Source organism: Anolis sagrei, chromosome 5, assembly GCF_037176765.1.
Source record: "Anolis sagrei isolate rAnoSag1 chromosome 5, rAnoSag1.mat, whole genome shotgun sequence".
NCBI classification, from domain to species: domain Eukaryota; kingdom Metazoa; phylum Chordata; class Lepidosauria; order Squamata; family Dactyloidae; genus Anolis; species Anolis sagrei.
Window position 1 is genome coordinate 67,405,870 of NC_090025.1, and position 20,073 is coordinate 67,425,942.

General features: G+C 38.4%; 1 protein-coding gene across 1 annotated transcript in view; it reads left to right on the top strand.

Annotated features, from left to right (window-relative positions):
* The window catches only part of CYP4V2 (cytochrome P450 family 4 subfamily V member 2), a 33,755-nt gene extending 13,682 nt beyond the window's left edge, over window positions 1-20,073 (top strand). The window contains exons 2-11 of the mRNA XM_060778601.2: window positions 877-989; window positions 6,022-6,107; window positions 8,309-8,499; window positions 10,561-10,630; window positions 11,424-11,550; window positions 12,829-13,017; window positions 15,402-15,504; window positions 16,815-16,949; window positions 17,068-17,247; window positions 19,544-20,073. Coding sequence (XP_060634584.2) covers window positions 877-989; window positions 6,022-6,107; window positions 8,309-8,499; window positions 10,561-10,630; window positions 11,424-11,550; window positions 12,829-13,017; window positions 15,402-15,504; window positions 16,815-16,949; window positions 17,068-17,247; window positions 19,544-19,716 — 1,367 coding nt within the window. The 3' untranslated portion in view covers window positions 19,717-20,073. The remainder of the gene's footprint in view (window positions 1-876; window positions 990-6,021; window positions 6,108-8,308; window positions 8,500-10,560; window positions 10,631-11,423; window positions 11,551-12,828; window positions 13,018-15,401; window positions 15,505-16,814; window positions 16,950-17,067; window positions 17,248-19,543) is intronic.

Sequence of the window (20,073 nt, forward strand, 5' to 3'; positions counted from 1 at the left end):
AATAATAATAATAATTATTATTATTTTATTTTCGTACCCTGCCTCCATCTCCCCGAAGGGACTCAGAGTGGCTTACACTGGAATATTGTGTCCAATTCTGGGCACCACAATTCAAGAGAGATATTGACAAGCTGGAATGTGTCCAGAGGAGGGTGACTAAAATGATCAAGGGTCTGGAGAACAAGCCCTGTGAGGAGCGGCTTAAGGAGCTGGGCATGTTTAGCCTGAAGAAGAGAAGGATGAGAGGAGATATGATAGCCATGTATAAATATGTGAGAGGAAGCCGCAGGAAGGAGGGAGCAAGCTTGTTTACTGCTTCCATGGAGATTACGACAAGGAACAATGTCTTCAAACTACAAGAAAGGGGATTCCATCTGAACATGAGGAAGAACTTCCTGACTGTGAGAGCCATTCAGCAGTGGAACTCTCTGCCCCAGAGTGTGGTGGAGGCTCCTTCTTTGGAAGCTTTTAAACAGAGGCTGGATGGACATCTGTCAGAGGTGATTTGAATGCAATATTCCTGCTTCTTGGCAGGGGGTTGGACCGGATGGCCCATGAGGTTTCTTCCAACTCTTTGATTCTATGACATGGGGCCAAGCCCGATATTATTATTATTATTATTATTATTATTATTATTATTATTATTGTCACTGTTGAATTTATAGGAGAATTTTGCCTAGAGCAGTGGTTCTCAACTTGTGGGTCCCCAGATGTTTTGGCCAACTCCCAGAAATCCTAACATCTGGTTAACTAGCTGGGATTTCTGGGAGTTATAGGCCAAAACACCTAGGGACCCACAGGTGGAGAACCACATGCCTAGAGAGTAAGATGTTCTCATTAGAAAACTGTTAAGTACACTTGATATCTGTTTTCTAGCTTTCTTCCAGCAGCTGATGACATACAGCGAAGAATTACGAAATATCCCACTGTTCAAGCTTTGGGTAGGACCAATTCCTTTCCTGATACTTTATCACGCAGATACTGTCGAGGTAAGTCTAGCTGGGGTGTTGTTTTATTTATAGATAGATAGATAGATAGATAGATAGATAGATAATTCAGTGAGGCAAACATATATCATACAAAGAAAGACATATGCAGTGAAACAATATCAAATGTACAAAACAAGCATTTTTCTTAATATAAAACACTCACATACAACAGCTAACAAAGCCAAAACTATATACAAAATGTACAAAGACTAATGAACAAATGTAAAAATTAATCCACCAATTTACCCAAACAACAGACCTCTCCCTTTCTGATGGTTTTTTTTTTAGTTCTGACTAGTCTCCTCCCTTTTGGAAATGTTATATAATCATACTTCTGGCTTTAATGGCATATTGCTAGCTCATGCATCCCCAAATTAGTTAGTCCCCCAATCTTATAAAGAGCTGGAGGAGAAGACACGAAGAACATGGAACGATACAGAAAATATGAGAAGATACGACTATCAGGTTTTTAAATTAGATGACAGTAATATTCCTCTTTTTGTTATAGAGGATATATGGAATTTGTAATATTTTAATACTTTCAGTAATGTGTGTAAGGGTAATAGAGATAAAGAATTAGATGTAACAACCATAATTTTGTGTGATCTCTTTCCGTCTGTCTCCTCAGTCCTCACTCTCTTCTCTGGAGTCATACTAGGTATTTGTAAAGAGTTAATCTACTATCATTGTCCCCACCATAATATTATGGAGCTTTTAGGACCCAAGAATGACTTTTAATGGATAACTTTGATGGCCTGAGGGTTAGGGAATTTCTTAAATGGTTTTAATGGTATAACGTTTTAATTTTTTTTTTCAAATTTGGCTTATGTAATATGTGTTCCTGTTTAGTACTTGCCTATATGATGCTTTTGTTATATTTTTATGTGATGTAGTTTGGTCATTTAACCATTGTACGCCACTTTGAATCCTACCCATGGGCAAAAAGTGAGATATAAATAAATAAATAAATAAATAATTAAAAAAGAATGTTTCAGGGAGTTAATTACAATATTTATAATTATAATTATTATTATGTAATGCAATATAATACTAACAATAATATGATATAATTATATATTTATATTACATGTAATATTACTAATAATATTACAATATAATGGTATATTACAATATAGTAATATTTAATACTGATATTGTACTATGTTAATAATATAATATAATATATTGTATGTATATATACCTTATAAGCCACTCTGAGTCCCTTTCGGGGTGAGAAGGACGGCATATGCATGTCATAAATAAATAAATAAATAAATAGGTTTTGGGGTACATGGGGTATCCCTGGTCCACTTGTGTATGAAGTACCTACTCAGGCACTATCTGCTGCTCATGCATTGGCATGCATGAAGTACATAGTAAGCTCTTCTATACAGTGTCAGTGTATGTGTGTGTGTATATATATATATATAGTCATGTCAGGAGAGACTTGAGAAACTGCAAGTCGCTTCTGGTGTGAGAGAATTGGCCATCTGCAAGGATGTTGCCGGGGACGCCTGGATGATTTGATGTTTTATCATCCTTGTGAGAGGCTTCTCTCATGTCCCCGCATGAGGAACTGGAGCGGGTAGAGGGAGCTCATCCACCTCTCCCTGGATTCGAACCTGCGACCTGTCGGTCTTCAGTCCTGCCAGCTCAGGAGTTTAACCCACTGCGACACCGGGGGCTCATCAGTGTATATAATGAATTCTGAATGCCGTTTCTGAATGCTGATGGACACAGATGCCCTAAATCCTATCTAGATATGCGGTTGAGGTCTTCTGCAATCAAAGCATGTATTCTGTGTACTACAGCCACTCCTGACAAAATATAATAACCCTAGCTGCAGCCTCTAATTAGGACTTCCATTGCTGTCTCGATTTGATGGTGAGGGATCAGATCTGTCACTGGGCAACCTTGCTAGTAGGGAATCATAGTAGTTGTAGCCCATGTTGAGAGGTCACTTGAATTCAAAGACATATCCATGTTTGTCTGGATCAGTTTGCAAGGGGAGTTTGTTGCACCTTTGACACTAACTTAGAAAAAAATGTTGGTAGCATAAGCTTTTGTAGACTTAGGTCTGCTTCATGTCAAGAATGGTTTTGCTAAGCCTCACAATCTGATCTAGAGGACTATAAACTGAGTCATGTGGTGTAGGGAGATCGTCTTTTTGAAGATAGGAGTTTGTCAAATTCTGAGGCTCATAGCCTGACTGTTACAGAAAAAACTAGGTTAAACGTACAAGTTCTCAAAAGTATGTGTGTGTGTTGGGGCGGGGGGGGGGGGGCAGATGTAAACAAGCAACTAGGGGCAAGGTCACATGCATAGAACATGGGAAATAAGAACTCTAACACAGCAAAGTAAATATGATGTAATAGTAATCACAATGTTTCCTGGCAGGGTACATTTCATGATTGGAATGTAGTAATAGAGAGATTTAATATAGTTCAGAAAATAAATACTAAGCAGGCAAAAGGGACAGATAGCATTATGTGTTAATAATGTTTATATCTGTGAAGTCAATCACAGATGAGATCCTTAAGAGTGTGGTAGAGTCTCCCTTGGAGGTTTTTAACAGAGTCTGGATGTTTAACAGAGTCTGGATGTCCACCAGTTGAGAGTTTTTTGAGTATGTCTTCCTGCACGCTCGGGGCTTCAATTAGATGGTGCTTGTGGTGTCTTCTAACTCTATCATTCTGTGATTCATCAGATGAAGCATAAGTCTATGAAACCTTATGCTTCCAGTGTCTTTCTCTATTCAGCGCAAAGTTCTTCAAGATCCCTTTGCATGAAAGTCACTAGGCTTAGGAAAGCTGATGTGAAGGCACATCGATACTACTGAAGGAAAGAAGTGGGCTAATTCATAGGGTCAATAAATAGTTTAGTTGGAAGAAATTTTCAGCAACAGGCAAATATCTTTTTTAATGCACCAGGCGTTTAACATATATTTTGTGGGTCTATAGTGTTTTGCGTGTAGATTTTGTTCCTCTGGCCCTTGGTTTTAAATTAATTTGTTGGTACAAAGTTTATTTTAAAGAGAATATTCAAGAGAGTACTGATCCTATAATGGTGGCTAACATTTTTTTGTTTTATTGTTCTGTTGCAATTTTGTTCACAACTGGATCTCAAAAACAGTTTTGTGAACTTTGGTAGGAGACCAATAAATTGTACAAGTTCATTTTGAAAACCTCTGCTCGGATGTATTTTTGGAAATCCTGGAATGAGATGTTCTGAGAGCAGTTTGACCGAAGAGCAGGGTCACAGTCAACAAAGTGACTATACAGTAGTCCGGTGTCACTATAATCCTACGGTAAATGTGACATCCATCTATCCCATTCGATCAAAATGGGATAGATGGATGTCACGTTTACCATAGGATTATAGTGACACCATCTATCCCATTTTGATCAACATGTTGTGTTCCCCAGCACTTATTTATTAACCCAAAGGGTTGAGAACCGCTGGGCTAATTGACTGCATTTGCTTTTCCATGTCACAATTTCTGTAGGGCTATTATATGGAAGTTATTATACCATTAATAAAATTTTCAAAGAACTTTACTGAGTTTAGATCAGGCAGAAATTGTGGGATGAGGAAGGTTATCTAAAATACTCTGAGTCATGTTCAGTTGACCAGTAGGTGAAATTATATCTTTGCAAGTGTGACTTTTAGTCCAGCACTAATAGTACAATTCTTGCCTTGGAAACAATAAATTCCAGTGTATCTAATGGAGGATACTCTCTGGTTTAGGATTATAATTCTGTTGCTACAAGCGTACTACTATAAGGTTCAATTCTTTTTTGGGAGAGGGGATTATTATGTTTATTTATACCCTACTTTTCCTCTCCACAAGAATACTCAAAGCATCTGGTTTTGTTTATCTGAAGGAGATCTTAGGCGAGCAGTTGAAACTTAGTAAACATAAATAATGTTGCTGGATAAGTTTTTTAAATATTAAAATATTTCCATTATGCAAGAATTAGAAAGAAAAAAATGTTTAATTTTGGGACCATAGAAAACCTTGAACTTAGTCCTGATTGGTACAAGGTTCATGTTTAAGGTAGATTTCATGTTAATGATTGCCTGTATTCAAAGCTTTATCTGTTTGGCATATGTGCAAAATCTTTTTTTTTAAAGTTTTAAATTATCAAATGCTGAAATGGTTTTTGTACTGTTTAAAGTACAGAGCCTACATATGCTTGAGCTTTATATGTATGAATTCTCACCTTGAGGCATCTATTCTATAAGATATATTGGTATCTTGGGGGCGAAAAGAAAGCAAGTTTCAGATTGTACCGAGAGATTACACTTGCAAAGGCTTCTATCAAAATTTGGTATCAGTTAATGTAGATAAGAATCAGAGAGTATCATCTTGCTCTGAGTTTATGTGCTGGTTTTGCAAGACCAGTGTGTTGATGAACAAGTATCCTCATATTAATAAACAGGGCTTTAAATATTCTATTCTGGGTTGGGGATCATGCGACATTCCACTTGTTCTTTGATTGTAACCCTTTGAAGGCTTAGCCAACATAGCAATTGATAAAAAAATCTGATGAATTACAGCCCCCAAACCTCTGGAGGACTACATAATTTCTCTAGATCAGTGATTCCTAAACTATGGGTCCAACCTCAAATGGAGTTCCCTTAGCTCAGTGTTGGGGTCATGGAAAAATTGGCAACAGTAAAAGATTTTTAAATGCCACCCATTTACAGAGACAACCTGCAGTGTTTACAATGGACTCTGCAGAAAAAGCTTCAGCTGTGTTCCACAAAAAGGAAAATCAGCCTGTTTAGCAAGCCTTGGAAATGTTTGATTTCTATACGTATTTCAGGCAAATAGTTTATCATTAACCACAATCTGATTTTCATAATTGCACATTTTAACTGATGTTATCTAAAGTGGCTGACTTTTTTTTAAAAAAACTTATCATTTGGGGACATTTAAAGCGAAAGCTATGTTTATGTAGATAAGTATGCTTTTGAGACCTCATTCTTCCTCTTGCAGAGAAATTAATGCTTTGCTCTCCTTTGTCAGGTTATCTTGAGTAGCTCGAAGCATATTCAGAAACCCTATCTCTACAAGTTTCTTCATCCTTGGCTGGGCACAGGACTCCTAACAAGGTAAAACAAAGTAGAATTAGAATGTGTTTAGGGAGCATCCACTTTGTCCATGACCATGGGAAGACTTTTCAAACTGGACTATCCAGAGCTAACTGAGCCATTATATTCATTCATAGGTCTCCCCGTATATATGTATTGAATGAGCAAATGGGAAAACTGGGGTGGTGGCCATAGAACATAGCCCAATCATCACATATTCTGCTAAATGTGAAGAAAGTAGAGGCATGTGAAATGGCAGAAATTTGTTTTATTTTCATTTTGAATTTCTGGTGCCTCTCTATTCTGTTTTCAGAAAGATTCCGGGAGATTAGGAGGAGGCTATTCAGATTTATAATTCAGAATAGGTAAAGGTAAAGGTTTCCCCCTGACATTAAGTCCGGTCGTGTCCGACTCTGGGGGTTGGTGTTCATCTTCATTTCTAAGCCAAATAGCTGGTGTTGTCCGCAGTCACCTCCAAGGTCATGTGGGTGGCATGGAGCAGTACCTACTGATCTACTCACATTTGTATGTTTTCAAACTGCTAATTCAGAATACGGAGTTCCATTTCAGTTTTGCAAAAAATCTTCTCAAAAACAGAACGGGGTGGGGTGGAGGGAGGTTGCAGCTGAAATTTGAAATGCAAACAGAACAGATTTTTGCCTTTTCACACACCCTTAGTAGATGTTTTGTTCAGTTTGTGGTTTCGACTTCGCACCTGCATTTTTTGTGTTTTTAAAGAAAAGATATTTGAGGAACAAAGGTGGTAAGGGGCAGAACACTAGTGCAAAGACTTCTGAATGCTTACAAAAAAAGATACATTATTTGGCTTCATTTAAAAATGTGTGTAGCTGAGATCTGGGCATTCTCTTGAGAAGTTGAAGGGCTTTAGAGCAGTGGTCTCCAAACAAAGGCGCGCAGGTCATTTACCCAACCCTTGTCCTAAACTTTAGACATAGGGTCACTCTAAGTCTGAAACAACTTGAATTCACACAACAACAATAGTCAGCAGGACTGAACAGCAACAGGTCACAGGTTTGAATCTGGGGAGAGCGCAGATGAGCTCCCTCTGTCAGCTCCAGCTCCCCATGCAGGGACATGAGAGAAGCCTCCCATAAGGATGGTAAAAATCAAAACATCCGGACGTCCCCTGGGCAATGTCCTTGCAGACGGCCAGTTCTCTCACACCAGAAGCGACTTGCAGTTTCTCAAGTCGCTCCTGACACGGAAAAAAACCCAGTCCTAATTAACTTGACTATCTCATCAGCCAAAAGCAGGCCCACACTTCCCATTGAAATACTGGTTAAAATGGTTCTTTATTTTAAATATTGTATTGTTCTTTCATTATTATTATTATTATTATTATTATTATTATTATTATTATATACCCCGCTTTATCTCTCCCAAAAGAGACTCATGTTTTTGCACTACAAATAAGGTGTTTGTAGTGTGCATTGGAATTGGTTCATTTTTTTAAAACTCTAGTCTGGTCCCCCAACAGTTTGAAGACCAAGAATCAGTCCTCAGTTACAAAGTTTGAAGACCCTGCTTTAGAATATAGCTTGGCAGGATGTACTGTAAGGCAACAGTAATATAAAATATTTGTAAATATGCTCCCCGATAATATTTCATCCCTTCCTCTGGCTCTTCTTTGAAAATTATATCAATTGAACCTTGATTTTCTATTCTTCTTCTAAAAACGAGATTTGAACAATTTATTATTTTTCAAGTTTGGGAGATTGGAACCTGGAACTTGTTTACTCCTGCTCTTGCAGTATTAGATCTTCTAAAAATGTGCCTTCTATGTATCCTGATTTGGAAACACAAATGGACCCTAGCACTCTGAAATGGCTTCCTAGTCTGGTCGTGGATTTAGAAAACAAGAAAGAAATGTCGCTAGATGGAGGACTTAGGAATGGAAAACTTCATTGCTTGCTATTTCAAGATTTGTGTTGGGTTCCATGACATAGAGGCTATATTTGGAAGCCACGTCAATTCATAGTTTCAAGGGGACTAAAATGAGCTACTGCAGGCCTCAGATTTGTCTGTTTCTTTTTGTAGGCAAAGTCACAAGAAGAAGAAAAAGTTTTAGTTTGTTTTTGAAACTGTGGCTAACATATTAAATGGACTTTGTCATTAAATCTCAACATTTATTGTGTTTAAAGCATTTAGTTTGCCATTTAGCTATGTATGCATGGGAAGATTTTAAAATCTTTGTTTTACAGCACTGGAGACAAATGGCGATCAAGAAGGAAAATGTTGACTCCAACCTTCCACTTTGCCATCTTATTAGATTTCCTTGATGTGATGAACGAACAAGCTAGTATCCTTGTTCAGAAACTTGAAAAACATGTGGACAAAGAGCCATTTGATTGCTTTTTATACATTACACTGTGTGCCCTTGATATAATCTGTGGTAAGTCTCTACATTCGCTTAATGGCTGTTCTAAAATTGTTGCTATAATCTAAGCCTACACATTCCACCTCTGACATTTGAAGGAGAAGAAAAGGGAACACATTTGGGGGAAGTGTGGTGGAGACAGAGATGGAAGACCAGAGGAATATAGACCTATACAGATATATATAGCATAAGTCCTCTTTTGCTTCCAACTATTGGCAGTATGTCATTGTCCCTGTCATCAGAAGTCCTGCATAATCAAAAAGTCTGTATATAGGGTTAATAGTTTCAGCAATTTGCAGTATTAGTCACAAAGCCCCATAACAGCAGATACATTTCCTCATGCTGTGGTGACCCCCAACCATAAAATTATTTTATTGCTACTTCATAATTGTAATTTTGGTACTGTTTTGAATCATAATGTAAATATCTGATATGCAGGATGTATATTCATTCTCTTGGTGAAATACCGGATACACCCAAATTTGAATACTGGTGGGGTTGGGGAAGGATTGATTTTGTCATTTGGCAGTTGTAGTTGCTGGGATTTATAGATAACCTACAATCAAAGACCATTCTGAACTCCACCTACGATGGAACTCCATGACCAACAGAAAATACTGGGAGGGTTTGGTGGGCATTGACCTTGAGCTTTTGAGTTGTAGTAAATCTACATCCAGAGAGCACTGTGTACCCAATCAGTGATGGATCTGGACCAAATTTGACATGAATACTCAATATGCCCAAATGTGAACACTGGTGGATTTTGGGAAAAATAGACTTTGACATTTGGGAGTTGTAGTTGCTGGGATTTATAGTTCACCTACAATAAAAGAACACTCTGAATTCCACCAACATTAGGATTGGGCCAAACTTCCCACACAGAACCCCATGACCAACAGAAAATACTTTTTTTTCTGATGGTCTTTTGCGACCCCTCTGACACCTCCTTGCGACCCCCTAGGGGTCCTGACTCCCAGGTTGAGAACCGCTGCTCAAGAGAACCACTGGCAGTTAGTATAGATTGGTATGATGAATGTGAATATTGAGGACTTTTCATTGGATCTTGAAATCCTCTGGAGTCTTCTAAATCCCCTTTTTGATAACTATGGTGGAGAATAAGGAAAAAAATATGTGCCTGGAAGCCATTAGTTGTCGTGATTCCTGGATAAAACAAAACACAGGGATCCCCATATCTTATACCAAGTATGGTTGGTGCGAATGAGAGAGAGGGCCTTCTTCATGATTGTCCTCCCACTTCTGTAACACCCTCGCTAAAGAGATAAAAACAGCCCCTTCCCTCCTCTCCTTTAAAGGCAATAAAAAACACACATGCTCTCTAGCATATGGAGAGGAGGAGGGCTAGAGAATGACAGTCAGCTAATACACCTCTCATTGGATATTATCATTGCCCTCTCTCTGGACCTGACGGGTCTGCCGGTGCTGTAGACATTATTGCCATTATAGTTAATTTTAAATCTTTCAATGAACTCTGGAAGATTTGTAAATTGAGGTTCACGTTTTTATGGTTAGATATAATTTTACTGTTTAATTGTTTATGTAATTTTAAGTTTGGTCTTATATTTAGTTGTTCGATGTCGGTTTGCTTTAGGATTGGATGGGTCGTTAAGGTATTCATGTTTGTACGTGTCTTGAAGCATTGAATGTTTGCCTCCTTGTTGTTTTGTTTGTTTATTGGAATTCACCCTGAGTCCTCCAGGGGAGATAGGTCAGAATACAAATAAAGTTTTTATTATTATTATTATTATTATTATTATTATTATTATTATTACCAACCCCTCAGACACTTTTCACAAGTAAGAAGTGGACTTCTTGCCACTTGTGGCTTTGCTGAAAATCACAAGGGTATATGGGAGCCTTGAGAGATCCAGGGTTAGTAGAAAATGCAGTGGTTTGATGCTTGGCTTCTTTATGATGGTTTATCCCAGATGTATGTAGCACTGAGCCGGATCATTTATTGCTTTGACACCGTATAATGCAGCTCACCATATTTCAGATGTAGGCACTATCCATTTGTAGCACTACTTTCAACAAATGTTTGCTCTTTTCTATTCCTAGAAACGGCCATGGGCAAAAATATAGGTGCGCAAAACAATAAGGATTCAGAGTATGTCCGGGCTGTATATAGGTAAGCTTTAACATGATCCTGTGAAACAGGAAAGCCTTGCTCAGTACTGAGTTTGGCTTAAGAGTAATTTGAAGGTCCCAGCCTCCAGAATGAACTTGGTGCCTGTTTTGTAATCCTGCATGACATCTTCCAAAGGGTGTCATTGGCAGATTATGTAAACTGTATGTGTTTTCCAGAATCCAGTTGACATTAGAAGCTATCTCCAGTGTGCAGGGAAAGGGCTTAAGTGTCCTTCCAGCATGTTATTTCATTATTGTTCCAGCCAAACCTGTGGACTTCCACATGAAGTTTTGCATTGGCAGGCAATTGCTGCAGAGGGATTTCATTCTATAGTTTTTTATATGTCTGTAAAACCAGTTTCAGAGGTTTGCCCTCTCCAAAGCAGGTTTTCAGGCCACATGGGGGTCATATGGGAGGAAGAGGGATTATCCCTCTTATAGTTCTTCTGATGGAGGCAGTATCATTGGGTAACTCCACTGGACCTTGGCCTGCATATAACCGTTCTTCAAGCAGCATACAAGCACTATCCTGGACCCGATTGTACCTATTGCCCTCTGCAAACTTCCACATGAAGTTTTGCAGAGTGGTTTAAAAAGTCTAATAAACCATCATTGGAAGCATTCAAAGCTGGAGTGAACATGTTCAAGTTTCAGATGACGATTCAATTTTCTGCATTTCTGGTCACCTTTCAGGTTGTTTGAGATTGGAAGAGAGTTCTTTTAAGATATTCAATTCAGCCTTATTTGTATAATGTCTATCAAAAGATTAAAAGCTTGATTGCTTGCTATCCTAGGATGTCTGATCTCATTCATCACAGACAGAAATCACCATGGCTTTGGCCTGATCTTATCTATTCTATGTCTCAAGAAGGAAGAGACCATTCCAGGTGCCTGAAGATATTGCACACCTTTACTGATAGTGTAAGCTGTAGCATTTTCCATTTCCATAACATTGGTATGAACATATATTTATTTATTAACATACATACATCCTACTTTGCATTTGGAGATCTAGGACAGCACAGAACAAAATCAATAAAATATATTTTGTCAATTTTAAATTTTGAGTGCACTGAAATTCACAGTCTTGAATCTTCTGTTTACCCTTTCATCACACATAGTGACCTACGTATGTTTTCCCTTTTTACATATGTTTCCCTGTGCAAGATAAGCTGTTCTGGTAAAGACTTGTTTGATCCTTCATTCATATTTAGTAAGTCTGAATGAAGATTTGAACCCATGTTGGGTGTTAAAAGGTCATGATCAACACTTGGTACTTTGCCCAGAAATGAATTGTGGAGTTATTTTAGTATAGGTATGATATGCTCATTTCTGTGCTGGTTGCCATATTTTGAACATTAATTAGAGTTTTTGAACTTGGTACAGAAGTAGTCCAATGTACAGTGTATTGCAGAAATCCAACTTTGAGATTACCAGTGTGCCTTTCTTTATAACTGGAGATCTGGTGCTAATTCAAGGTTTACTAGTTTATAAAAGTCCCTTGCCTGTTTTCCTCTTATGTGCCTAAGAATTTTCGAGTGAGAGAAACGTGTGGCCCTCCATATGTTATTGGACTACAGCTTCAGTTAGCCCTAGCCAACTTAACCAGTGGTGCAGGCTTATTGACATGCAAATCCAGCAAGGTTTGGAGGTCAACAGTCTTTCAAATTAATTGTTCCCATCTTTTTTTCCATTTTCCTCCTAAAATGGATTTCCAGCCAATCCATGCAAGAGATAAAATTCTCCACTAGCTTAGAATAGCTGCTTCCATGATGACATACCACTTTAAATTCATTGTCTAGTGGACAGTTCTTTTTTGTGAAGAGTCCTTGCTAGATTGATACTATATGACATCCAGTATGTTCACATTCTGTCTGTAAATAAAAAAATTAAATTACTTGTGACATGGTTTTGATAGTTATTCAGAAGTGTGTTCAGCAGTGGAGTGGTCCTTAACATTTAGTCCTCCAGATGTTTTGGACTTTATCTCCCACCATCCCTTACCATTGGTTATGCTTGTTGGGATATATAGGAGTCAAGTTCCAAAACAAAGTAGTAGTGCTGGTGGTTTAGCTCTTTTGTTTGTATCAGCACAACACTCAGTCCAGGGTTCACTAGCGATATAACATTGATGAGGTAAACATTGCATGATGTAATCAAAAATATGAATGGTGTTTTGTTCTGTTTTGAATGTCAAAGGTTATTGCTGAGAAAGCTCAACAGCTGAAAAACCAGGAGCATAAGAGTGATGTCGTAATCAATGGTGAGCAAAGCAAGACCAAATTGAGAAGAGCTTTCCTTGATATGCTTTTGAGCACCACTGATGAAAATGGGAAGAAGATGAGTTACCTGGACATTCGAGAGGAAGTGGATACCTTCATGTTTGAGGTAAGGCATACACAGCACATAGAACTTAGCCAAATTCTTGGAACAGTTCTACTGTTGAATAGGGTGAAGCAGTCACCATAGGAATTGGACCTTGAAGGGAGAAAGAGAAAACAAGGTATTAAATGTAATCAGTGTGTCCCCTAAAATGAGCTGCTGTCTTCAGGTACAGTAGAGAAAGAATATACCATCTTCAAATATGGTGAAGGACACCACAATGTAGGGCCATTAGGAACATTGTAGGACACTGAAGTGTGCTGGTAAATTTTGAAGCTTGGGCTGATCATGAGAGTCCACAGTGCCATGCCTCCAAAGAGAGTCCAGAGAAATAGGCATTGTCTTGATCTGAATCAATAAACCAGCTTTAGAAGTTTTCATCTAGCCACAAGCAGTAGGTTAAAGTGTCCCAATTGCTCCTTTTATATCAAGCCACTCCAAAATAGTGTGGAGGAAAATAGGTGTAGCTCTTAATAATATATCTTTTCTGGGAAAATCTACCCCTGCCAGATAGGGATTGCATCTGAGTTCAGTGGGGACAGAGACACCTGAGTCGAGGAGGCACATGATATCAGCAGGCTTGTCAATCAAAAAGTCCCCACACTCTTGACTACATTACTTGGTTCCATTGGTTGGGTTGAGGTGGTGAAACAATGTTGTGGAACCACCTAACTGGCTCGAAGTAGGAAAAACCTCCTTTCAGTGGCATCTCTTCTATCTGCAAGACCACCAGTTGCTTTCCTATGCTCATCATTTGCAGTACAGGTTACACATTTCAAAATCTGAAATGCTCCAGAATCTGCAATTATCCACATGAAATAGTGCTATCTTTGGTTTCCTAGTGGTTAAATATACACAGACTTTGTTTCATTCACAAAATTAGTGTAAATATAAAAAATTACTTTAAGGTATATATGAAAGATAAATGAATGTCATATTTAGACTTGAGTCATACCCCTAAGATGTCTCATTATGTATATATCTGCAAATCTAGGCATTCCAAAATCCAAAACAGTTCTGGTCCAAAATCCAAAACAGTTCTGGTCCCAACCATTTTGGATAAGGGATACTCAAATTGCATCAGAATGATAATGCTGACTAGAAACAATTATTTAAAGGACAATAATAAATTGATATACTTTTTGAACTTTTTGTGCTAGAATCTCCTAGCCATCATGGCAACTAAGAGCTGTAGTTCTACTTTTGTCTTTCTCTCTCATTGACTCTCTTCTGTCTCTCGTTCTCAGCAAGCATAGCTGTCATTGTTCTCTCTCTCTCTTTCTCTTGGTTTTTCTGCTGGTTTCCTCTGCAAGTTTTTTGCTCTGCCCTGCCACCCCCATTTCCTGCTTTTCTCAACTTCCTTGCAAACTCTCCATGTCAGTTTCCCTTGCCTCTGTTTCTCTTATCCATACCAATCTGGTAAAACAGATCATTACATTTAGTCGGTGAAAGTTTTCAGGATAATAAATAGATTTTCGTGTATTAGTCTGTAACTCCATTATAATGTTTATTTTAAAATATTTAAAAAGGAACAAATAAAATTTAAAAAATCAACAAAACACAGTACCATAAACCTGAACTCCATCTCCAAAGAAGTTAGGTTGTTCTCAACTGTTTTAAGTTTCCAATGTGTAGGCAAAAGAGTACTCTCAGACATGGCATTGAATGTTTGAAATTGCTGTTTTAATTTCTTCAAAACCGGACTCTGGGATAGGTTTTCAACTGCTTATGGGAATGTTAAACATTATCATAATGTCTTTTTTTATTTATATTGTTTTCACTGGAAATTCTTTTTGCTATTTTATGCCTGTAGTGCTAGATAAACTTACATGACAATGTAAGTTTATGGTTACAGTGGTTGCCATGCATAAGCCTTATTTTTGAAAGAGTAAATAGTATTTACTAAATACCCAACAGTGTGTTCTTTTGCCCTCTGGTGGTTATTGGAGTTACTGAAATAGTTGGTGAAATAATAAAATCCAGACTAAAGTGTCCTTAAAATCAAGTTACAGATTAGAAATCTGAAAAAGGAAGTGCTGGCTTTCGAATTGGTCACATGATTACGAACAGCATGTCCTAACAGGAAATAGTGGAGCTTAGCAGACTTTAATAATTATATATATGTATGTGTGTGTGCGTACATTATAGATTATTGCTTCATTTTAATATTTAAATGTCAATAAAAAAATAAATGTTCCCATGCTCCTTATTAACCAAGAAAATTTTCTGATTTGTACTTGATTAATTAGTATTTGGAAAGATTTGAGTGGTCCCTGAGTATTGTGTACTAAGTCTAACAAAAATTGTGCTGGTGCCAAAGAATTCGACTTTGGAATGATCAGTCACTATTTCTGTTGAGATTCCTGACTTTTCTGCATCTTTTCTCCTAGGGTCATGATACTACAGCTGCTGCCATGAACTGGGTTATTTACTTGCTTGCAAGTTATCCAGAAGTCCAAACAAAGGTTCACAAAGAATTGGATGAAGTTTTTGGTAGGTTTCTCTGTATTTCCCTCTGGATGTGTTATAGCGTAAACAGTATGGTTTGCACACATCTACTACCTTGTAAGTGTTCATTGATGTTATTCAGGCACTCCTTTTTGTTTGGTTGTTTGGTTGTATGCTGCAAGTCACTTCTGGTGTGAGAGAATCAGCCGTCTATAAAGACATTGCCCAGGGGACGCCATCCCACTATCCTGTGGGAAGGCATCTCTCATGTCCCCCTTGGGATCCTCCAACCTGAGGATCACGACCAGACACAGTGAAGACATCTGCCCTTGAGCTGTGCTACTCTGCTGCTGAATACGCATGCCCAGTAAGTCTACATCTCAGCACATTAAAACAGTAGATGTGGCTCTTAATGAGACATGCCACATTATTACAGGATGTCTACACCCTACACCACTGGAGAAATTATACTGTTTAGCTGGTATCACACCACCTGATATCCACTGGGAAGTCATAGCCAGGAATGAAAGGACCAAGGCATTGACATACCCGGTCCACCCCCTGTTCGGATATCGGCCAGCACGCCAATGACTTAAATCAAGAAACAGCTTCCTAAGATCAGAGATATTTGCAGGAACACCTCCGTAATCAAGAGTCCAAAAGTGGCAGGCTAAAATCCGGAACCTCAACCAGTGGCTGAGACTGAATGAGAAACTCCCTCCCTGGCACACAGAAGGCTTGGGTGACTTGGAAGGCGTTGAACAGACTGCACTCTGGTACCACGAGATGCAGAGCCAATCTTAAGAAATGGGGCTACACAGTGGAGTCTGTGACATGCGAGTGTGGAGAAGAGCAAATGACAGACGACTTCCTACAATGCAACCTGAGCCCTGCCATATGCACAATGACCTTTTCACAGCAACACTAGAGACACTCAAAGTGGCCAGTTTCTGGTTAAAGGAAATTTAGCACAATGCCAAGTTTTTAACTTTGTTCGTATTTATAAATACCTTACAACTGTACCTTCAATTTGCAACTGACATGATAAATAAATAATCCACCTTGACTCCATCATTCTGGGCTTTGTGGTGCCCACTGGGCACAAATGGTGCTGGTTATCAGTTGGCACTCAGAGTGACTTTAGTTGGAGGAATAAGGCGATGGGAGGAGGGAGGGGTGAAAAGAGGGAGTAATCCTTCCTTTCCTTCCTCCTCTATCTTTTGCTCAAGAAAATTTAGCATAATGCCAAGTTTTTAACTTTGATCGTTTTTTTAAAAATACATTATAACTGTGTTCTCAATTTGCTTCTGACGTGATAAATAAATAAATCTCACTCATTACTGTTTCCTCAACAGGCAACTCTGACCGTCCCATCACAATGGATGATTTGAAACAACTACGATATCTGGAAAGTGTTGTTAAAGAAAGCCTTCGCCTTTTCCCTTCTGTTCCATTATTTGCCCGTACTTTCACTGAGGAAGTCCATATAAGTAAGTAGTTCCAGTACCTTGATGTATTACTATGCTGCAGGTATATGAGCCTAGTGCTAATGCAATTAGTGTTTTGGGGAAGTTATTTTAAAGCGATTTCTTTCTTTCTTTTTGGCAGAGGGATTTAAGATACCTCAAGGAACTGACTGCATAATCGTGCCTTATGCATTGCATAGAGACCCCGATGTCTTCCCAGAGCCAGAGGAGTTCAGACCTGAGAGATTCTTCCCAGAAAATTCAAACGGGAGGAACCCATATGCATATGTGCCTTTCTCTGCTGGCCCCAGGAACTGTATTGGTATGTATAAGAGTTGAAAGATCAATATCCTCTCAGTAATTCAAGGCACAATCAATTGTGTTGTTTTGTTTGACCTTCCAAGACCTTCCACATTCTCTGCCAAAAGTACTAGAGTTCAGCAGAGAATTCTAAGCACCTCCCCAAACTACAAAATCCTGAGGTTGCATATGAGTTAAAGGGGGAAGAATTAGCCAAAACTGGTCAGTATGGAAACTAGGCATGTGAGATAAAAAAAAGTTTTAAACTGTGTTCAAAAGTAGGGGACACTGGTGCTTCATTTCTAAAGTTCTTTCTGAATTTTGGGATTTTTTTTTAAACTTTACAAAACTTCTAAATCTTCATAAGTACCTCATTAATGGTGGTTATGCATGCGCATTAAGGAAAACAGGAGCCCCCGGTAGCACTCCTGTGCCAGCAGGAGTGAAGACAGACAGGTTGCAGGTTCGAATCCAGGGAGAGCGTGGATGAGCTCCCTCTACCAGCTCCAGTTCCTCGTGCAGGGACATGAGAGAAGCCTCCCATAAGGATGGTAAAACATCAAAACATCCAGGAATCCCCTTGGCAACATCTTTGCAGATGGCCAATTCTCTCACACCAGAAGCAACTTGCAGTTTCTCAAGTCGCTCCTGACATGACAAAAAAAATTAAGAAAAACATTACTGTCAGTGGGGAAACTTGAGGGACTTCTCTTCCCCTCCCCCCATTTTTAAACTATCCTGATGAAACATGCTACAGTGGTAGAACACATTTACCACTGTTAGCTCACCAAATTTCAGATCGTTTGACTTATCCACGGATTTTTGGCAATTTTTCAAAGTCTTTATAAAAGTATTTTTTTAATAATAAAGAAAACTTGTTCCTGGTTTGAAAATATTATTTCCTGTTTCATTGGATGGTCTTTACTTTGAAAGTAGTTGTTCTACTCCAGAAACTTTGCTTGTGTGGCAGAAATTGTGTTAAATTGGTGGAGACTCAACAACAATAATAACAAAATTATTTATACCCTGCCACCATTTCCCCAAGGGGACTCGGGGCGGCTTACATGAGGCCAAGCCCAACAACACATCAGTAAAAACAAAACAACAAGAAAATAAAACAGTAAAATTAATATAACTCACATATAAACAATAACAGACAGAATTTAAAACCTTATGGCTGGGCCAGATGTAATAAATTAAATTTTTTAAAATAAACACTGGGCGTAAACAGAGGTAGGATGTATCTAAGCAAGAGGGTTTTAAAAGACAATGTAGAGAGATCAACCCAAAATGATGATGTCGCTTGAGTAAGACAATTTTTTTTCTCAGTGTAATAAACTTTTGCCATGTTTTTATGACAGAACCAATTAGGAAATTTATAACTCAGGAACAGAAATCATAGCACAGGCACCATCAAGGGACATCTAGACCAGTCATGGGCAAACTTCAGCCCTCCAGGCCATTTGGACTTCAACTCCCACCATTCCTAACAGCCTACCACCCATGCCTGATCTAGACTGACCCCCTTCTTCCACGCAGAAAGGCATAATCCAAATTCTCCTGATGTCCAATTAATATGCTTCCAATTAATATGCAACCAAATAACTACAATTTAGCACATATTTATACTATAATATTTACTTCCTTTAGCCTTCTTTGCAAATTCCATGATTTTGTTTATTATAGACTGACTAAAACACCATTACTTGCTTCCCAATGTATTCTGGGAAATGTAGTTTATTACAGGCATATGGCTTAAATAAAATTACTATAAATGGGGCTCCTATCTCCTTCACTTTTAAACTATTGGGGTGAAACTTGCTACAATGGTAGAACACATTTTCTACTCTTTGTCTATCAAGTTTCATAACGTTTCACACATCCACGGAAGTTTTGGGAATTTTTGAAGTTTTTAAAAACCTTTTTTACGATTTCCGCCTCTGCCTCCCCTCCCTCCTCTGTCAGCCCTGATACATTTGGCTTTGCCCCTCAGCAGGGCTTGGTTGCCCTGTGAATTTTAGCTCTCCATTACAGCTACATCTGGACATATGAGGCTTAAGAATCGAAGGCTCCTTTTGATTCAAATTAATATTGAATCAAAATATTGGAAGATTCAATATTAAGATTAATATTGAATCTTAATATTGGAAGGGCAGCAAGCAGGCATGTCAGGACTCGCTTCAAAAATGGTCAACATCCAAACTAGATCCGAAGCAAGGGTATTTCTGCATCATACACACAAGCCTAATGGATACATACACCTGTTGATTTTTGCTATGGTCCACTGTAAGTATTGTTACTTTCCATCTCCTTTGCAGGTCAGCGCTTTGCACAGATAGAAGAAAAAACAATTCTAGCCACCATCCTGCGGCACTTTCAGTTTGAAACTAAGCAGAAGCGTGATGAACTTTATCCTGTAGGAGAACTGATTCTTCGTCCAAATAGAGGCATCTGGATTCAGTTGAAAAGAAGATCATCTTCTAAGTCTTGAAATACACCTTGAGAAGATTCTCGACTACAGCATTTTTCATCTGAATTGTCATACAGCATTGGACATGGGGTAGTCCCTTGTGCTCTGAAACTGAATCAACTTGTTGATTTTTCTGAAGGAAATAAACAAATGTTTTGACGGGGGTGGAGAGGGACCAGTTTTTTAAATGAATGTATGAATTGAAGCAGAATGTTTTAAAATACAGGCTAGCTATGCATAAATATTATTTAAAGGCACTTGGAAGTATATGTGAAATTATCCAATAATTCATAACAACCCCAGGCTTTGAAGCAATGTATAAAATTTATATTTCCCCTTTCATCCTTGAAGTTTTAATAAAGGATCCTCCACAGTTTA